Source organism: Caretta caretta, chromosome 6 (genome assembly GCF_965140235.1).
Source record: "Caretta caretta isolate rCarCar2 chromosome 6, rCarCar1.hap1, whole genome shotgun sequence".
In the NCBI taxonomy this organism is placed as follows: domain Eukaryota; kingdom Metazoa; phylum Chordata; order Testudines; family Cheloniidae; genus Caretta; species Caretta caretta.
In genome coordinates, this window is record NC_134211.1 from 119,917,521 (window position 1) to 119,936,719 (window position 19,199).

The following is a 19,199-nucleotide window of genomic DNA, read 5'->3' on the forward strand; positions in this document are numbered from 1 at the left end:
ATGACATGATCAGTCAGTTCTATCCTGGCTAAGCATTTGTTGCTGCCTATTGTTTTCCAGGGTTAACGTAGTTTTCAAAAGGGCCTAGTCCCATGTTAGAAGCGACTTCGAGCTGGAGGTGTGAATTCCAGCTTGAGGAGACATGGCCACGCTAGCTCCGATCAAGCTAGCACACTAAAAATAGAAGTGTAGCTGCTGTGGTGCAAGCAGTGACAGGAGCTAGCCATCCTGCATGCGTACCTATGGTCTCAGATGGGATTGTACTTGGAGTGGTTAGACCCGCACGCCACCATGGCTACACTTCTATTTTTAGTGCACTAGCTCTATCAGAGTGCAACTTATGTTTCCTCAAGCTAGAGTTTACATCTTCCCGCTCTAGACATACCTTTAGGCATTTAAGAGCCCAATTTTCATTGAAAGTCAATAGACTTAGGTTCATAAGTGCCTGAGTCATTTCTGAAAATGGGACTTGGGCTCCTAAGGCTCCTAGATATTTTTGGGAATGTTACCCTAAGTCTTCCATTGCTAGGTCCTGTGCTAGGTGTCAAACTAGCCTACGAGAATAAAGGAGTTACTTCTCCAGAAAAGATCTGAGCACATTAGACTATTGTGAAAGCAAAGTCTTGATTGCTGATCTATGTCAGGCCGCAACTCAAGGCTGAAGCTACACCTTCATTAGACACAGTGAGGTAAATTTCCAAAGGGCTTTCTGAATTGTGTGTTGTATTTGTATGTGCCCCTGTTTGAATGCACAGAAGCCTGGTTTTACGAGTGCAGTTGCCTGTATTTGCATGCACTAATATTACAGATGCTACTTAGGAGGTGCTTTGAAAATGTGACCTTATAATTTATTTTCCGTCATATAAACATAAGCCTTCTTTGGAAAGACAGCCCTTTTACCATAGTACAGTTATCCCTCTCCTTGATGCTCAGTATAGGAACAATTTCAAGATGGGTTTCAGAGTAACAGCCGTGTTAGTCTGTATTCGCAAAAAGAAAAGGAGTACTTGTGGCACCTTAGAGACTAACCAATTTATTTGAGCATGAGCTTTTGTGAGCTACAGCTCACCTCACGAAAGCTCATGCTCAAATAAATTGGTTAGTCTCTAAGGTGCTACAAGTACTCCTTTTCTAATTTCAAGATGGTCTGTTCATGCTGACACACAAATGCTGGTTGCTGTACGTCAGGGGTGGGCAAACTTTGTGGCCCAAGGGCCACATCTGGATATGGAAATTGTATGGCAGGCCATGAATGCTCACGAAATTGGGGTTGGGGTGTAGGAGGAGGTGAGGGCTCTGGCTGGGGGTGCGGGCTCTGGGGTGGGGCCAGAAATGAGGAGTTCAGGGTGTGGGACGGGGCTCTGGGCTGGGGCGGGGGAGTAGGGGGCAGGAGGGGGTGAGAACTCTGGCTGGAACTGCAGGCTCTGGGGTGGGGCTGGGGATGAGTGGTTTGGGGTGTAGGAGGGTGCTCCAGGCTGGGACTGAGGGGTTCAGAATGTGGGAGGGGGCTCCGGGCTGGGCCAGGGGATTGGGGCACAGAGGTGTGTGAGGGCTCCGGCTGGGGGTACAGGCTCTGGGGTAGGGCTGGGGATGAGGGGCTTGGGGTGCAGGAGGGGGCTCTGGGCTGGGATTGAGGGGTTCGGAGGGTGGGAGGGGTATCAGGGCTGGCCAGGGGGCTGGGGCATGGGAAGGGCTCAGGAGTGCAGCCTCTGGGCGGCACTTACCTCAAGCAGCTCCTGGAAGCAGCAGCATGTTCCCCCTCCGGCTTCTACGTGGAGGCGTGACCAGGCAGCTCTGAACGCTGCTCCGTCCGCAGGCGCCATCCCTGCAGCTCCCATGCCGCAGTTCCCAGTCAATGGGAGTTGCGAGGGCACTGTCTGGGGCGGGGGCAGCTTGTGGAGCCCCCGGCTGTCCCTATGCGTAGGAGCCGGGGGAGAGACATGCTGCTGTTTCCGGGAGCTGCGGCATGTGCGTGCAAGCCTCAGGCGCCACTCCCCAGTGGGAGATGGAGGGCTAGATTAAATCGGCTGGCAGGCGGGATGTGGCCCATGGGCTGTAGTTTGCCCACCCTTGTTCTACGTCCTCTACTGCTGATGATGTAGCAAAGGAACTATAGAAAGAAGAAAATCAGTTTCAACTCCAAAAGCCAGAGCCACTGGTACCTGAAGTACAACAAAGATACGAGTTTGGAACCTGCTTTTGTACTTCACTATTGTCTTGGGACAGTTAGATATAGTAAAGAGACACAGGGAAACTAAACTGCGAGTGAAGAGCGAGGGCCAAAGCCTCAGCGGGTATAAATCAGCACAGCTGCATTGACTGACTGGTTTAGAGCTGAGGATCTGGTCCTGAGATTTCACTTATTTTGGTTATCATTAATGTCATTGTTCTGGAAAGTGAAATGGATGCCTGATGTTGAGGAAAAGTGTAGCAATGGAAAGAGTTTTGTCCTGGGGAGTACACCACCCTCTGTATATCTGTAGGTCACAAAAATAGCTAAAGAGATCAGGAAGAAGAGACCAAACACAAATGTTTACATAGCTGCAATGATTTTCTCTGCAGTGCAATGCACAGATGAAAGCAGATATTTTGACAATGAGCCATGAAGCCGAAAACCACAAATCAACAACAGTAAAAATTCTGAGTGATCTGACAGTCCTTCATCGTGAGTAACATGTCATCAAAGGAAATGTTCAGTTATTTAAAAACAAAAATTATCATATTCTCAGTATTTGAAAAGGAAGACTATTTTAGAATGTTTGTTTCTCTGACAGTCTGCTAACATTTTAAAACTGAATTTATTTTAGAGCTTTTTCTGAAGGGATGGTCAGAGGACAGTAGCATGCAAAAGGTGGGTTTCAACATTTTTTGACAAGGTATTTTTTAGCATTGAAAATAATTTGGTTACCATGCAAAAAAGAATAATAGAAGATTTGGCACTGTAAATAGTCTACTACCATTACTCTGCCACAGGGTAAAATACAGGAAATTAGAAATTTTCTAGCACTGCATAAAAATAATGATTGTAAAATTTCTTTGTCCTAGGTTGGTTCTATTTCAGATTCTATTTCCCTCATGCTAGGTTCAAACAAACCTAAAGGTTGTCATCTTTCTTTAATGTTTTTTAAAACTCAACCTGCAATAAGAAACTCATGAAAAATCTACAATAAGAGCTGTCTCTGGATCTCAAGAGTGGGTATGCCAACCCAGCAGAGCTATACAGTTGGTGTTTGGACAATCTATGAAAAGTCAGGAAATGCAAAACAAAAGCATACGAATGTTTTGTGATTTCTTTTTCTTTACAAGAAAATGATTTTTCCACTTTGTCTCATTATAGGAATTTGTGGCGAATGAGAAGGAAATCATGGCTGCAATAGCAGATCTTGTAATGAAACTTCATCAGAGAGAGAAAAAGATTGATTTTATTAACAAAGGGCTACAAAATAACTTTGATGGACTGGATTCTTTGTTAGAAAGTAAATTCAGCACAGAACCCAGTAAGATACACCAATCCCTTTTCTTTTACTTTGTATCCTGATGGAATTATGGTGAATTTGTTCATTAGGAATAAACAGTGATAACACTTCAGAAGTAAGCTCCATGGAGCTACATCAGTTTCCACCAGCGAGGATCTGGACTTACATTCACAGTGGAAAAGTTATTGTGTTCATTGGGAAAAGTATGCATATTTTATTGCACAGCCTGGGTGATGATGATACATTTAATTTCCTGTTCCTAAAGGCTAATTCAGTAAGAAAGCTGTGAAAAATATTTAGAGCTTCACTGTTCTCTTCAGAAACACATTTTAGCTTTTCCACAATGGACGTGCGAAGGCTAACAAGTCAGAGCTGCTGCCTGGCCTGGTGCTATATGATTAGCATTATGGCACTGTAAGTTTAACTGATGGTTAGGATGCCTAGAATTTTTTGTATCGGCAACTTCAGTTGTTTACATTTTAAATAATAATACACTGGGACTGAGCATGAACGTGTCTCCTCTTAGGGCCGTTCCCTCCATCCCCCATAATACCTTGCTACTCATTTTAGCTCCGGTGGTACAGGCTTGTGCTTTGGATGCTAAAAGTCCTAAGCTCTATCCCGGGGAATGTCCGTGGTATGTGCATGTATATGGCTATATTCCTGTAACAGAAGTACATTGGTTTTTTGATTATAGGATTTTTAAGTAGAAAGGTTCTTGTAGTCATACACCTTTGAGGTGATTGGGATTTGGATATTTGGACAACAAACTAGAGAAAGGGATGGGTTAAATCTATAAGGAAAAGAATATTTCTGCTTCAGCTTAAGGCCTCATGCTGCCATTATTTCATGTGTGGAATGTTCACTGTGGTCAATGGAAAGTCATTTCATAAAAGGACCACAAGGATCAGGCAAAAATGGGTCTGTTTAATTACATCCATCTTAAACTAAGTATCTATAATTAACTTTTTTGTGCAAATGAGAGCAGATACTGAGAAAAGCTTGCTAAAATATGTATTTTATATTTAAATTCCAGATGTTTCTGAAGGATAGAATATTGGAGTAAAAAGGAAAAGGTAAGTATCCATATATGATCCCTAGGTTACATTTACCTACTATAAACTATGCTCTTAACAGATTACTAATAGAAATTTTAGGATTAATATACAAGGTTCCCCAGTCTTATCCAATGACATGCTTATCATTAGTGCTACTTGCGTTTTGTTTTCACATTTCTTTTTGACAACTTAGGGCCAAACTTTTAAGCCTGGAGTCACACTGTCCATGAACAGAAATGCATATGCAATTGCTTTTTTGTCATTACCATAGCTGTGCGTGCAAATGTACATTGCAGTTGATCCAGAAACCCAGTCACCCCAAGTGTATGTGCAGTCCCAGGAATTGTGTCTGAAAATACAGGTACAAGACTGTGCACAGAACACTTTTATTTAAAAAAAAAAAAAAAAAGTGACCAAATACTAGCCAGGGTAGTTGGTATTTTAATGCCTATATTTATCAGAGCCTTATGGATTTCGGTACATAAAAAATGGGAATGTTTGTATGCAAACAGATAGGTATACCCAATCTCATTTAAGTAAATGCCTATTTTCACACCGAAATGTGTTTTTGTGTGTACCATTGTAGAAGTCCTTTTTGAAATAGTGGCTCTAATTTTCCAGTTAGGCAGTATAGTTATTAGGACAAAAATCCTAAGTCTTGTAGTAAGAGAGAATACTACATAGTTTGCATCTGAACAAGGAACAGTGACATCTGGAGGCAGGTAAGCTGGTGTGGAGTCCAAAACAAATACCCTGAATTATCTGAAGGTTCCATAGTATGGTCTCCTTTGACTAGATCTGCATCAGCTTTGCTTTGAGAAGTAAGCTCTCAAGCAGCTCTCCAATTCCTTACAGCCTAATTGGGTAATAAAACACAACATGCTACTGTGACTCTTAAATAAACACACCAACTGTTATACCAGGGTATCCCATGATCAGTACATTTTTATCCTCCTCTCCCCTCTTTGTAATTACTTCCACAGGCTCAAAATTTAAAAAACAGGTCACTGGTTAACTTGCCCCAAAAGAGTTGGCTGATCAAAATACCCTTGGGAAATGGCTGCTCATATTGTTAGATCTGAAGCAGTTAAAGGCTATGTTGGTTACCATGTCACTTCCCTCTGCAGATTAATGATCATTTAAGTGTTGTAGGATGATGATTCTCAGTCTTGTTTCATACTGTCACCCTTGTCTTATGCTAGCACACCTCTTGTGAATACCTCCATTCTAGCATGTAGATTGCTATGTTATGTGTAAAAGTAATACTAGGAGAGCATTAAAGAATCCACTTAATGGGACAGGGACTGCTCCTTAGTGACAGCAACCCCATTTCTTTCTCTGCCCTTTCTCCCTCTGTGTGTGTGTGTGTGTGACATACACTAGCATCAAGCTTTCTATCATTGCCTACAGTCCCCCTGCTCTAACTCCTCCAGATCAGTGCTGGGTGGCAGCCAACCAGCCACATTTCTCACCTTTACAATGTTAGTGGTGGCTCAAGCTTTATCAGCGTGATTAAGTGTACACCAAAGCAAAACCAACAGACATGAAGCACCCAATGAGGAAACAGACTATTTAATTGCACCAAAACCCAACAATCTTCAACAAGGGTGAAAGGCATGGAGAGGTCTCCCCCATGGAGGCTCCTTCATTGCTTAGAGATTGACAGATGCATCGCATGTTTTAGTACAGAATGTTTGCTAACAACAGTTGTTAGCTAGGAGAACCAATTTCTGCATAGGAGTATGCAGGCAGCATATTAGGAAAACTGCTTGAGTGGAAGGGACAGTACTCTTTAATAGGCTCCATATGGAAGACTGTACAGTCAGCACATCTCAAACAAGACTGAATGATGCAGTAAGAAATGTACTATAGAGAACAATCCTGCTCTAACCATTCTGTGCTTCGTTTCCTCGCCCGTGTTTTAAGATCTAAATTGAATTGGGCTGCAAGTTAATAGGAGGCTGTAGCAGGGGAAGGGAGGGGGTTCTAGTGGGAGTAAAATGCTAATATATAACTACAGCTGCAACTTTAGACATTGAGTGTTCTCCACAAACCTCTTATTTTTAAGGAGATGGTAATTCCAAGTGAGCGGGTGACAGAAGCCAGACACTTTACCAGAAAACCACAGCTCTATTTTGCAACTTTATTCAAACAGAGGCTAATATAGGGCATTGTGAAATAAATAAATAAGGTACATGTTTTTTGTTTGTATTACAAGGTATGTCCCACCAGTATTTACACATAGTAAAAAATGTATATAGATTAAGACATTATCCACTTCGATTTTTTACAAGCCCTTCATGAAGTTAAAGTACAGCACTTTAAGATTACATACTCTTAGATTCTGTACGGTGTTTTACCCAGAAAATGTTTTGTACAGAAATGACAACTTCAGTCTAAGAAGAGCTGAAGGGCATAACAAACAGTGAAATTCTTTAATCCATGTTACTGCGATGGTTTCATTGGGGGTGTTGGCACAAATTACATTTAATGTCCATTTGCTCCTTCTGAAAGGATGCGTGAAGGTTCAGTGTACTTTGCAGTAAGTAAGTAAAAGAGGGCAGGTGCAGGTACCAAAGCCAACAGTGGTAAATCCTGGCCAAGTCTCTCCAGTTTGGAAATAGAGATGATTCCATAGGCATGAAGTAACCAGTGGCTAGAAAGAACAACAAGCCTTTTCTTCCTGACAAGAAGATCCTTGAAAGACTTGTAAAAGAAAAAGTGTTGTTAATGTTTTCACACCTACATTGTATCTGACACTTAAGTGAGAGGTTGTGCACAATGCAGGGAGAGGCACTATATATAAAGTCTATTGGACTTGAGAATGATTTGACTCTAATCACTCTCTATGATCTTTCCCTAGTCCTCCTTGGGAGAGGGAGTTGCATCAAGGACTACCAGTTCATGCTAGTTTCCTTGAGCTGGACCCATATGCCAAAAATGAAAAAGGCTTATTCCCAGCATAAGCACAAGAGTACAGACAAATACATGAGGCGAGGCAAGCTAGCAGTCTCCACTCAAGTCAGTATTCCAGAAGATATTGTAGCATATGCCAGATATCGGATCATGCATTAACAATGAGCTAGTGTTCCTTATCTTACTTCTCAGGCCTCAAGGCTCTGCTCGTAAAATTAAGTTTTAAAATCTATGACAGAAGAGACATTTCTACCTACCTCTACTTCAGAGGCAGACATGTACACAGCCAGAGTAACCAAAGATAACACCAATATAATATATGGGAATGCATAATCTAAAGGCAAACATTGCATGTATTAGGGGGAGGGAAAAAACACCACCACTTTTGTACATTTCAGCAAAAGACGTTAACTACTGCTATGTATGCAACTGTTCCACTGAATCAGTCCAGCCTACTTTAGCCCACGGATTTGAAATTTAACAGTCATGCACTACAGTATGAATGAGTGATAAACAAGCACAGAAGTTTACTTTTTGACCTTCTAGAGCAGTAATACTCGGATTGTGGCTCACAAGCCGCAAGTAGCTCTTTAATGGGTCTCCTGCAGGTCTTTGTAACACGATATGAAAACACGGTGTGGTTTAACCAATCAACCAATCAGGATGCTTTTACTAGGTTATTAACTTATTTGCTGTGAGAATAATTTATATCCAAAAACTAAATATTTCCCCTGTCATTCACACTACTGTGGCTCTTTTGGGTAATGTTGTTCACTAATTTGGCTCCTGAACCACTGAAGTTTGAGCATCATTGTTTTAGAGGTTTCAAAATCCATTTCCTCCAAGGCCCAAAGGATCATATTTCTACATAACATAAGAACGGCCATACTAGGTCAGATTAATGATCCATCTAGCCCAGTATCCTGCCTTCCGACAGTGCCCGGTGCCAGATGCTTTAGAGGGAGTGAACGGAACAGGGCAATTTATTGAGTGATCCATCCCATGCTGTCTAGGCCCAGCTTCTGGCAGTCATAGGTTTACAGACACCCAGAGCGTGGGGTTGTGTCCCTGACCATGTTGGACAATACCCATCAATGGACCTATCCTCCCTGCATTTAACTAATTTTTTTAAACCTAGTTATAGTTTTGACCTTCACCCCATCTCCAGCAATAAGTTCCACAGGTTGCCTGTGAATGGTGTGAAGAAGTGCTTCCTTTTGTTTGTTTTACACCTGCTGCCTCTTAATTTCATTGCATGACTTCTGGTTCTTGTGTAACGTGAAGGGGTAAATAATTCCTTATTCACTTTCTCCACATCATTCATGCTTTAATAGACAGGTTTCAGAGTAACAGCCGTGTTAGTCTGTATTTGCAAAAAGAAAAGGAGGACTTGTGGCACCTTAGAGACTAACCAATTTATTTGAGCATAAGCTTTCGTGAGCTACAGCTCACTTCATCTAATAGACCTCTCTCATACTATTTCTAATTAGGCTCTGTACATTTTAACATGCATCACTGAAGTTTAATAGCCCTCTGGCTCCCTCCTCCACAGCTAAAGCACAAATGTGAATAGAAAAGTGGACAGAAGAGTCCGCTGAAATGGGAGCGTGCATGCTGAGTGATGGCACGGTGACATGCTGCCCTTTCACACAGGAACCCACAGCCTTATAGCGCAAGGCTAGAACTCGAGAATGGAGGGGGCCTAAGAATAGCTACATTTTCCAATTTGCTTTAGCCCCTTCTGAAACGAGAGGTATTTCTGCTGGAAAAGAGAGATTAAGTTCATACCACTAAAATGCAGCATAATCTTCCAGTCCACACCCGCTGCTTTGAGGGGTAAAAGGCAAGGCACAGAGCCATGTGTCCAGGAGGGAGGGAATAGCACACGAGGCAGCCTCTCCTCGTGGATTCCTCAAGGTCTGGAGGCCACAAACCCCTCTTCATATCCCCTTAAAAAGGGGGAATATGGTAAGCAAGTTTGAGACAGTCCTCAGCTTTCCTGATCTCTTCCCCTGCTGCTGTCTACAGGTTTCACAAGAGGGATCCATTTGGCTGTAAGTGAATGAGGGCTTGATTTTCAGATACATTGAGTGCATCTGACAACCAGGCTCTGAATTCTCCTATTGGCGCTTTTAGAATAATTTAGAACAATAATTTTCTCTCTTGAGCTGCTGACTGCATTTGAGTGTTCTCTAGCCTCCCATTGTCACCGCTTTCCCAATGCATTCCTTAGCATTTGCTAATTCTTGCCTTTATTTAAAATATTTCTTTCTGGAAGGCTGAATTTACAGAACTGCAATGAAGCTTGGAACAGCATTCCTACTACCTAGGGAGCGAGGCCAATGCTGCTTTGGAGAGGTCTGAAAGTTATCTGTGGTTTTAAACCAGTGTGTGTGTGTTAGGATATAGATATTCAGGCCAGTCTGCAAAGGCCTATACTTTAAGAATTTATGTGTATTGTTATCACTTAGCTAGTTCTAGAGGTATAAAAGAAAATCAAAATCACAGTCTGCCTGTTTATGGGCCTTCTCTTACAGTGAGAGTCTTAGGCCCTGTTCTTAGGCTAAGATCTCTGGCTAAACAGCAGAGGCAGCCATAAGCTAGGAAATGTATGGTCACATCCCAAACTAGTCACATTGAAATAAGGCAATCTGATCTATCACCTCCAGAGAAAGGGAAGAGCCTAGAGAATGTAAAAGGAGGTTTAGTTTGATAGCATTCTATTCAGTAAGAAATTATCAATAGACACAGCTGGGAAACCTTTACGGCTTAATAGATGTAGTTGTGAAATCCTCACTTCTGTATTGTTTTGTCATTATAGTTCCCACTTCGCTATTATTTGCATGGTCTGTCTGGTTCTGTGACTGTTTCTGTCTGCTGTGTAAACTAATTAAGGTGGGGGGATATATTGTAACATGATTATTTAACCAATTATGTTACGATTGGTTAAGGTATAGCTAAGCAGAACTCAAGTTTTACTCTGTAGTCTGCAGTCAATCAGGAAGTAAGGGTGGGGAAATTGGAATCATGTTTTGCTACGGTGGGGAATGGGAACAGGGACACAGGTACGGCTCTGTGGTGTCAGAGCTGGGAAGGGGGACACCAAGGAAGGAAACTGGAATCATGCTTTCTGGAAGTTCACCCCAATACACATCAAATTGTTTGCATCTTTGGACTTCGGGTATTGTTGCTCTCTGTTCATGCGAGAAGGACCAGGGAAGTAAGCAGGTGAAGGAATAAGCCCCTAACAGCATGCGCGCAAAGAGCTATCTTAGCTAAACTGATAGTGTACTTAATGCACTGTCATGTTCTGCTAAGGCAGCACTGAGTTGATTGGCTAAGGAACTTACTATTGATTTACAACACCAGCTCTATGATTTGTCAATGTTTTCCCAAGAAGCGGGGGGAAGGGGCACGCTTCTTCATGTAATAGATGGCTGTGTGGAGTAATCTCATTTTATAATAGCACTGCGGGCAGATATTTGAACAACAAAGGTAATTTTGATGAATGTTTCTTTATACATTTAACGCAATAGCCTTACGCAAGCAAAGCAAAAAAGGACATACTTTGTCCACTGAGCAAGGTGTTCTTTTTGTTAAGGGCATACGTTTTAAAAACAAACTAAACAAAAAAACAAACAAACAACTTACAGAGCAGGCCGCCTCCAACTGCTTGAAGTACAGTTAGAATAGGGAAGAAGTAGAGTGCTGCATAAATACTTTTAAATCGATCTGACTTTCCTAACCCACAGGCAATCTTCTTAACCAGAAGCGGTCGGAGCAGCATCATCAACACCAGACAGAAGGCATAGTATATAAATACAATGGTGTATCTATAAAGGAAAAAATACTTAGTATTTGCATTACAGTAGTAACTACAGGCTCTAACAGACCTAGGATGCCTTGTGTTAGGCACTATACACACTCTCACACAGAGAAAAGTTTACAATCTATATAGAGGGTGGGAGGGAAAAACAGGCCCAGAGAGTTCAGTTGACTTGTCATAGTTCACCCCAGAAGGCAGTGACAGAGGTGGGAGCAAACTGCAGGTTTTCTGACTCATAGTACAGCATCCTCTCTAGACCAAACTGCCTCCCCAGGGCAGTGAAAGCAACATGTAGGTTAGTTCTTAAAGGCTGCCCAAATCTATAGGTGTTTCTTAATTCTCTCTCCTGAAGTGTAATGAAGATGTATTGAAGCTCGCTGTTAGAGTCTCTGTACTCCTAAACCCTCATGAACAGGCTCCCTTGCATGGCTGCTCGCTGTGATACTAATTTAGGAGATGTTAAAAGGTACAGGTTGCTACTCTCCAGTGTAAGACTACTATAATTACCATTACTTGAGTTCTTTGTGCAACTACCTAGAGCAGGGGTGGGCAAACTTTTTGGCTCGAGGGCCACATTGGGGTTGCAAAACTGTATGGAGGTCTGAGTAGGGAAGGCTGTGTTCCCCAAACAGCCAGCCCCTGCCCCCTATCTGCCCCCTCCCACTTCCCACCCCCTCAGAACCCCCAACCCATCCAACTCCACCTGCTCCTTGTCCCCTAACTGCCCCCTAACAGGACCCCCCCCCCAACCACCCTCCAGGACCCCATCCCCTATCCGACTGCCCCAACCCCTGTCTGCACCCCCACCCCCAACAGGCCCCCGGGACCTCATGCCCTATCCAACCCCCCCGGCTCCCTGTCCCGACTGCCTTGACCCCTATCCATACCCCTGCCCCCTTACAGGCCCCCTAGGACCCCATGCCTATCCAACCCCCCCCCGTTCCCTGACCCCGCCCCTAAACTTCCACCCCCTGACTGCCCCATCCAACTGCCCCCCAGGACCCTCCGCCCCTTATCCAACCCCCCTGCCCTGGTCCCCTTACCATGCTGCTCAGAGCAGCATGTCTGGCAGCTGCCCTGCCCAGCCAGAGCCAGACATGCTGCTGCTTTGCCCTGCAGGAGTGCACAGCTCTGCTGTCCAGAGCACTGCCCACGCAGCAGCATCGCTACGGGGGAAGGGGGACAGCAAGGGAGCAGCCCGGGGCTAGCCTCCCCAGCCGGGAGCTCAAGGGCCAGACAGGACGGTCCTACAGGCCAGATGTGGCCTGCAGGCCGTAGTTTGCCCACCTCTAACCTAGAGATATGTAGAATTTCTCCCAAAGAGCCAGCATGCTGCAATGTGCCAAAAACGCTGCCAGTAAAGCTGCAGTTACAGATTGTTGGCTTGCTATGATTCACTATGCTGGTGCTTTAAAGAAGCAGCACAAAAAAGAAAGCTCACAAGACTTCAAAGGGGGTTTGGTAGCTCACTGGTCTGGGTTAGATAAGCCCTTTTACATTCTACACTGTCAAAGAGGAATTTCTAAAGAAGTCAGTCATTTAAACAATTGTTAAAATCAACATTATAAGCAGAAGAAAGGAAAATTGATGCACTCTACCAGATGAAAGATTGACTTTGTATTTGTGAAGTGTTGTGAATGTTCAGATTTTTTTTCTTCAATTAGTGGCATATGGCTATATTTCAGACTAAGGTTATAGTAAGCTGACTTCCTTGGTTTATCCTCATTTCATCTAGAACAGCACTCAGTGTAAAATTTTATATCTCTCTCTACCTCTGTTTGAAAGTTATACAAACTTTAGAATTTAAAGCATGTATTTCTACCAATACCTGGAAAAAAATTTATTACTGTTCACTCATAATTAGTATAAGCTGCTGTTATAGACAAGCAGATTCACAAATAAACTGAAGTCTAGACTACCACTAGGACTTTCCATTTCTCACACAAGGGCCAATAAAAGAATTAATAAGCACTTACAGTGTTCCATTTTGAAGTGCCATATAAACACAGCCCCCAATTCAAGACAGCACTTGGGCACATGCTTAAGGTTAAGCATGTGCTTAAGTGCTTCTCTGGATAGGGATGCTTTCCTGAATCCAGGCTACATTAAGTACATTTTGGCAAGCAGATTACCCTTCTTACAAGAAGTACTAACTTAGCAGAATACGGCCACATTTCAGGGTTAAATGTACCATAACCCAACATTTTATAAATTTCTGAAACACATATGGTGAAATAGCAAACTGATAAAAAAATACTCTGACTTTATACTCACAGAGGATAGACAGCTTCATGAGTACAGTGTATAGTTGTAATGTAATCAGGACTTGGGTTGTAAAGCATCGTATACCAGTCAGAAAGCATCTCTACCTTGCAAGAACGGATATACAGAAAACCTACTGGATCACTCACAAGCAGTGTAACTATTGCTGCAATACTGCATTCGAATAAGGCAGTAAGATGCTGAAACAATGCACTGGAACTGCAGAGGGAAGAAGAAAAAAGTTCTTTAATACCACTTGAAAATCAACAGGGAAAAAAAGTCAAAAATATCAAATGCTGAGTGAAGTATAAAGACTCTTTCAATTCTAAACTGTCTATTGTGTTTAAATTCACTATGAAAGATGGGCCAAAGCCACAGTTATTACAAAATGAAGATTGAAGTAAGCATGATACTGAAAATAATCTTCTCATTTATCTGAATCACACTATTTAGTGCACAAGTGCAGTTGTACTTCAGCTAAACTTCTGAAACTAACATTCACACCACATTTAGTCTAGCAAAATGAAAGATCAAATATGCAAGGCAGGTGAGAGTTATACAACTTCCTACAACGCAGAAAGCATATTCTTTGTTCAGCAAAACTAAACTATTAAGTATTGCAACATTATAAAGCCCTCTGCCTAAATCACTGGCAAAGTGAGAACTAAGCACCACCCTTGATATTTCCAAGGCATTAATTTCTAAGTTACCTATTCTTTATAAATGGTGGTTTTCATTTTCATAGTGACTTGCTACATATGTTTTTTAAATAAAAGGGCAAACATTTTAAATCAGATGCATGAAACTCTCACTGGAGCTGAAAGCTCATGTTAAAATGATATATTTTAGTGGGTTGAGAGTTTATAGTATGAAACATTAAGTGTTTAGTATACTGTTTGCACACCACTTTAAACGGGCATCATTTGTAAAATATTTACACAGCATGAAATTACAGAACACAGCCACGTTCTTTAACAAGTTGTTATAAAGATATAGTAATACTCTTTAGGCCAAAACCTGACATACGTGAGCGTTCCCTCCTACACCAATGAGGATTCCTTCAATACATTTAAAACAAGGAGTTGGGTATAGGGCATTTCCTGGGCACTGTGACCATCTGGGAGGAACTTGCAGCTCTAAGATGAAAATTAATAAACCCATAAGCACAGTGTGCCCAGAAAATTAGCAGCCTGTGTATCTGCCTGCCCAGTAGCATGACTCCTTTAGCACAACTCAATTTGCCTTCTCATATGAATGATATACATTTATGGTGGGCCTTTTTGTTTTTAAATTAAATAAAAAGATTACTAACCTCTTTTTCCCTGAATACCATTCAATGAAGAACCAGTGCAAAATCAAAGGAAGCATAGCCATAAAGCCAAGGTATAGCCAATCATAATGCCCTGGAGATCCTGTACACTCCCGACAGATTTTATCACCATCTGTTCGCTGTCCTCTCGGACAAACCTACAAAAACAGCACCACAAAACTGTATTTACAAGTGCCTAAAAACCCAATAACTGATTGATTGTTTTGTTGGAAGCCCAGTTAAAGGGAGCGTGTGGGCTGACAAATTTACATTATTCAAGGAAGTTCAATCCCTCAGCCCTCCACTTGCCCCAATGATCCCATCCCCTGAGCAAACTCGTCCCATTCTCATTCCATCCCTTACGCTCACTTTCATCTGGCTTGTTCCCCTCACAATACAAAAATGCTTTAGTCTCTTGTGTCCTACAAAATCCCACCCACCTTTAACCCCGCTTGTCTCATTAACTACTGCCCCATATCCCTTTCATCTCTAAGCTCACTGCATGCACTGTTTACCAGCATTGTCTGGAGTTCTTCTCCTCCAATTCCATTGTAGATCCTCCAATCTAGCTTCCACCCCTTGCACTCTACTGAAATTGCTCTTTCCAGAGTCTCTAATGACCTCTTCCTTAAAGCTCAGAACCAGTACTCCATCTTCATCCTCCTTGACCTGTCAGTCACTTAGTCAACTGTGCTCCTCGAAATCTTGTCCTTCCCTGGCATCCATGACTCTCCACTCTCCTAGTTCTCCTCCAACCTTTCTAGTCGCTCCTTTAGCGTATCCTCTGCCTCCCTTCAGCTTTCGGGGGAGTCCACAGAGCTCTGTCCTTGGTCCCCTTTTCTTCTCTCTCTCTCTGCCTTATCGCTGGGTAATCTCAACAGCAAACACAAATTCAACTACCATCTCTATACAGATGACTCACAGATCTATGTCTCCACTCCAGACCGGACTCCTGTCTGAACTAAAATCTCAGCCTGTCTCCGACATCTCCTTGTAGATGTCTAGCCATCAAGCTCAACATGGCTATAACAGAGCTCTTAATCTTCCCCTACCTATCTTCTTGATCATTGGGGAAAATGCCACTCTCACACCTGGTACTCAAGCCCATAACCTCGATGTCATCTTTGACTCAGACCTCTCTCTAGGTCAGTGGTTCCCAAACAGTGGGTCCCAGGCATGGTGCAGAGAGCAGGGTTGAAGTGTGAGTCCACACTGCACCCATCTCACAGTGGTGGCTCCTGTCCTGCAGTCTGGGCCTGCTCCAGGCATTGCAACCTCATGCATGGGGTTGCAGCACTACTCAGGCTTGAAGAGGCAACCAAGCCAAACCTGAGTGCCGTTGCAATCCCGGGCACTGGGCTGCAAACACCTAGAGCAGGGACCCGGACCCAGGCCCAGCTCCACTGGACAGGAGCTACCACTGTAGGGTGAGTGCAGATCAGGCTCTCTCTCCAACTTCCCTTTGCACCAGTGTTAGGGTTGCAGTGGTGGGGTGGAAAGTGCTGCTACAGGTGGTCGGTGCCCCCTCAGTGGGGCAGAAGAGGAGAAGGATACTGGCGAATGATTTTTGGCTCCTTCCTTCCATGAATTTGGACCCTGGGTGGGTCACAAAAAAAAGAAAATGCATTTGGTGGGTCGCCTTAGTAAAAAATTTGGGAACTGCTCCTCTAGGTCTTCACAGCTAGGCTGTGCCTCACGCTTGCTAATTTTTTTCTGCATAACATCTCTAAGACATGGCCCTTTCCATCCATTCACACATTTAGAACTCTTATTCAGGGTCCCCGTCATCTCATGTCTTGATTCCTGCAACATGGTTTTCTCTGGTCTTGACAGATGAAATCTTAGACCCATTCAGAATGCTGCTACTGCTACTAAGATAATTTCCCAAGCACGTCACTTTGACTATGTCACCCCTTTCTTGCATCCCTGTCTTGGTTCCCTCTTCTCTATCACATCAAACATAAGCTACTTGTGTTTCAAGGCCCTTCACAACCTATCCCCAGCTCTTTTTCACTATTCAGATGTCAGCTCCCTCCTCCGATGGGCCTAAGATGCCAGCCTCCATCGTCAACTTGGTAAATCTTCAAACACACAGCTACGTGCTTCCTCCCATGCTGCCCCTCGTGCTTAGGAGCTCCCTGTAAACATCTTCCTTCAAATCCCTCCTTAAAACTCTCCTTTGCTGGGATACCTATAAAAAACTTGACAAAAGTCAGGCCACTTGGTGTGCTGAGACCATTGATTAGCATGCTGATCAATGCTACCTCAGTTTCCTTGCACTCCTGTCTATTTGTTTCAGAGTAACAGCCGTGTTAGTCTGTATTCGCAAAAAGAAAAGGAGTACTTGTGGCACCTTAGAGACTAACCAATTTATTTGAGCATGAGCTTTCGTGAGCTACAGCTCACTTCATCGGATGCATACCGTGGAAACTGCAGCAGACTTTACATACACACAGAGAATATGAAACAATACCTCCTCCCACCCCACTGTCCTGCTGGTAATAGCTTATCTAAAGTGATCATCAGGTTGGGCCATTTCCAGCACAAATCCAAGCTATCACCAGCAGGAGAGTGAATTTGTGTGGGGGGGTGGAGGGTGAGAAAACCTGGATTTGTGCTGGAAATGGCCCAACCTGATGATCACTTTAGATAAGCTATTACCAGCAGGACAGTGGGGTGGGAGGAGGTATTGTTTCATATTCTCTGTGTGTATGTAAAGTCTGCTGCAGTTTCCACGGTATGCATCCGATGAAGCGAGCTGTAGCTCACGAAAGCTCATGCTCAAATAAATTGGTTAGTCTCTAAGGTGCCACAAGTACTCCTTTTCTTTCTGTCTATTTGTCTGTATCTATCTGTTGTCGCTTGTCTTACACTTAATGCTACGATTTAGTCGCAGAGGTCATGGATTCCGTGACTCTACCGAACCTCCGTGACTTCTAGGGCTTGAGGAGAAGGCGGGATTGTGCGCCCCTGCCCTGCAACTGGGGCTGGCTGGAATCAGGACCCTGCAGCCCCAACCCCACGACTTCTGCCAGGGGCTGCAGCTGTGTGCCCCAGCCCCACAGCCTCCACCGGGGCCGCCACTGCCACCCCTGAGCTGATCGAGGTAAGTGGCACTGGGCTGGGGCCCACACCCCTCCTACCCCCCACACCCAAACCCCCTGAGCCCACTAACCTCCTGCCTTGAGCTCCCTGCCACACCCCTCCTGCACCCCAACCCCCCTGCCCTGAGCCCCTTCCTGCACACCGCACCCACTCCCAAACTCCTGCCCCAGCCCTACATTCAACTTCCCCACCCCGATGTAGCCCTCGGGCCAAAAAGTTTGCCCACCCCTGGTTTAGACAACCTTATGCCTCCTTTGCACGTGACACAGGAGACACCACATCACAGGCCAAGATCAGGCCCTAGATCTCGTTCACAAATTCAAGAGTCTGTCGGAATTCGACACTTACCCCACAGTCGCCGTAGATTTGAGTGGACGCATTTAAGTATTGTGCGGTTCTCCCACAATACAAGCCAAGGCAGGCTGGCTGGATAGCTACAGCTTTTAAAAATACAAGGAGTTGCAACACTGTAGTACCTCACGTTACTGGAGATGCAACAGCAAAGCCGGTGAAAGAGTTTGTGGCACCGTACTTAAGAAATGGAGTTCTAGGCCCCCACTGATCCCCCCCCTTTTCCCCCCTCCAGCTCCCAGGCATCTCTCCCCTGCCCCCCTCCCGCCCGGGGGCAACCCCCCCACCCCGTCCGCTCCCTCGGCTCCAGGGACCGCCCCTCCCCCGCTGCAGGGAAGGGGGGGCGGGGCTGCTTTGACCCCGGGACAACCGGGTCTCAGGCTGGGTCCCGTCAGGGGTCCCCGCCCCCACGAGGGGGCACCGGGAGGGGCCCGGCAGGCGGCGGCGGCGGCCCGGGGAGGAACGGGACGGAACAGACCCTCCCAGCGCGGGCCAGGGGCCCGGGCCTCGGCACGGTCACGGTCACCCCGGGGTCTGCGCTCACTCATCTTGCCGCAGCAGGGCCCACCCGCCGGAGCCTCCCCACAGAGCACCAGCAGCAGCCGCCGCTTCCGGTCTCCTGGGGCGGGGAGAGGCGAAGCTCCACCCCGCCCGTCTGCGTCACTTCCTTCGCCCCTGTGTGGCAACGGCGGGCTGACTCCGCCCCTACTGGGGGCGGGGTTTCACATCCCCCATCCCGTTTGTGGGCGAGGCCAGGATAGCCCCGCCTACCTGAAGACCCGCTTGGTCGCGCACCCGCCCTTATGGGCGCGGTTACCGCGCAAGCCGCACCCCGTTGGTGCATGACGTCGGGCGGACTCCGCCCATTTGGGCGTGGCCAGCCTGGACCCGACAGG

At 44.8% G+C, this 19,199-nt stretch overlaps 2 protein-coding genes across 8 annotated transcripts in view; one reads left to right on the forward strand and one right to left on the reverse strand.

Annotated features, from left to right (window-relative positions):
- The window catches only part of CCDC175 (coiled-coil domain containing 175), a 53,142-nt gene extending 39,274 nt beyond the window's left edge, over positions 1–13,868 (forward strand). For 4 of the 6 annotated variants that reach the window (XM_075129957.1, XM_048852004.2, XM_048852000.2 and 1 more), the window contains 5 exons: positions 2,563–2,665; positions 2,808–2,851; positions 3,338–3,497; positions 4,513–4,552; positions 11,203–13,868. In XM_075129957.1, coding sequence (XP_074986058.1) covers positions 2,563–2,665; positions 2,808–2,851; positions 3,338–3,497; positions 4,513–4,529 — 324 coding nt within the window. In that variant the 3' untranslated portion in view covers positions 4,530–4,552; positions 11,203–13,868. Of the gene's footprint in view, positions 1–2,562; positions 2,666–2,807; positions 2,852–3,337; positions 3,498–4,512; positions 4,553–6,602; positions 9,809–11,202 lie in introns of all 6 variants that reach the window. The other 2 variants (XR_012669103.1, XR_012669104.1) reach the window with 2 other exon arrangements.
- JKAMP (JNK1/MAPK8 associated membrane protein) lies at positions 6,664–18,957 on the reverse strand. 2 transcript variants are annotated; one of them, XM_048852008.2, is made up of 7 exons: positions 18,848–18,957; positions 18,301–18,392; positions 14,851–15,005; positions 13,551–13,757; positions 11,102–11,283; positions 7,708–7,784; positions 6,664–7,240 (listed from the first exon to the last, which is right to left on the reverse strand). In XM_048852008.2, exons 1-7 carry the CDS (start codon positions 18,849–18,851, stop codon positions 7,022–7,024), a joined length of 936 nt encoding a protein of 311 aa, XP_048707965.1. In that variant the 5' UTR covers positions 18,852–18,957; the 3' UTR covers positions 6,664–7,021. The 2 variants fall into 2 exon arrangements, with proteins under 2 accessions (XP_048707965.1, XP_048707967.1); XM_048852010.2 differs by lacking the exon at positions 7,708–7,784 and having other exon boundaries at positions 7,101–7,240.
- Between the last annotated feature and the right edge of the window lie 242 nt (positions 18,958–19,199).

Excerpts from the sequence above, each read along its gene's own strand:
- JKAMP (XM_048852008.2), bottom strand. Across the intron at positions 15,006-18,300 it reads AAATCTACGGCGACTGTGGG|GTTTGTCCGAGAGGACAGCG; the intron begins GTAAGTGTCGAA and ends CTGTTTTTGTAG. Across the intron at positions 7,785-11,101 it reads AGTTGGAGGCGGCCTGCTCT|ATTATGCATTCCCATATATT; the intron begins GTAAGTTGTTTG and ends GTTTGCCTTTAG.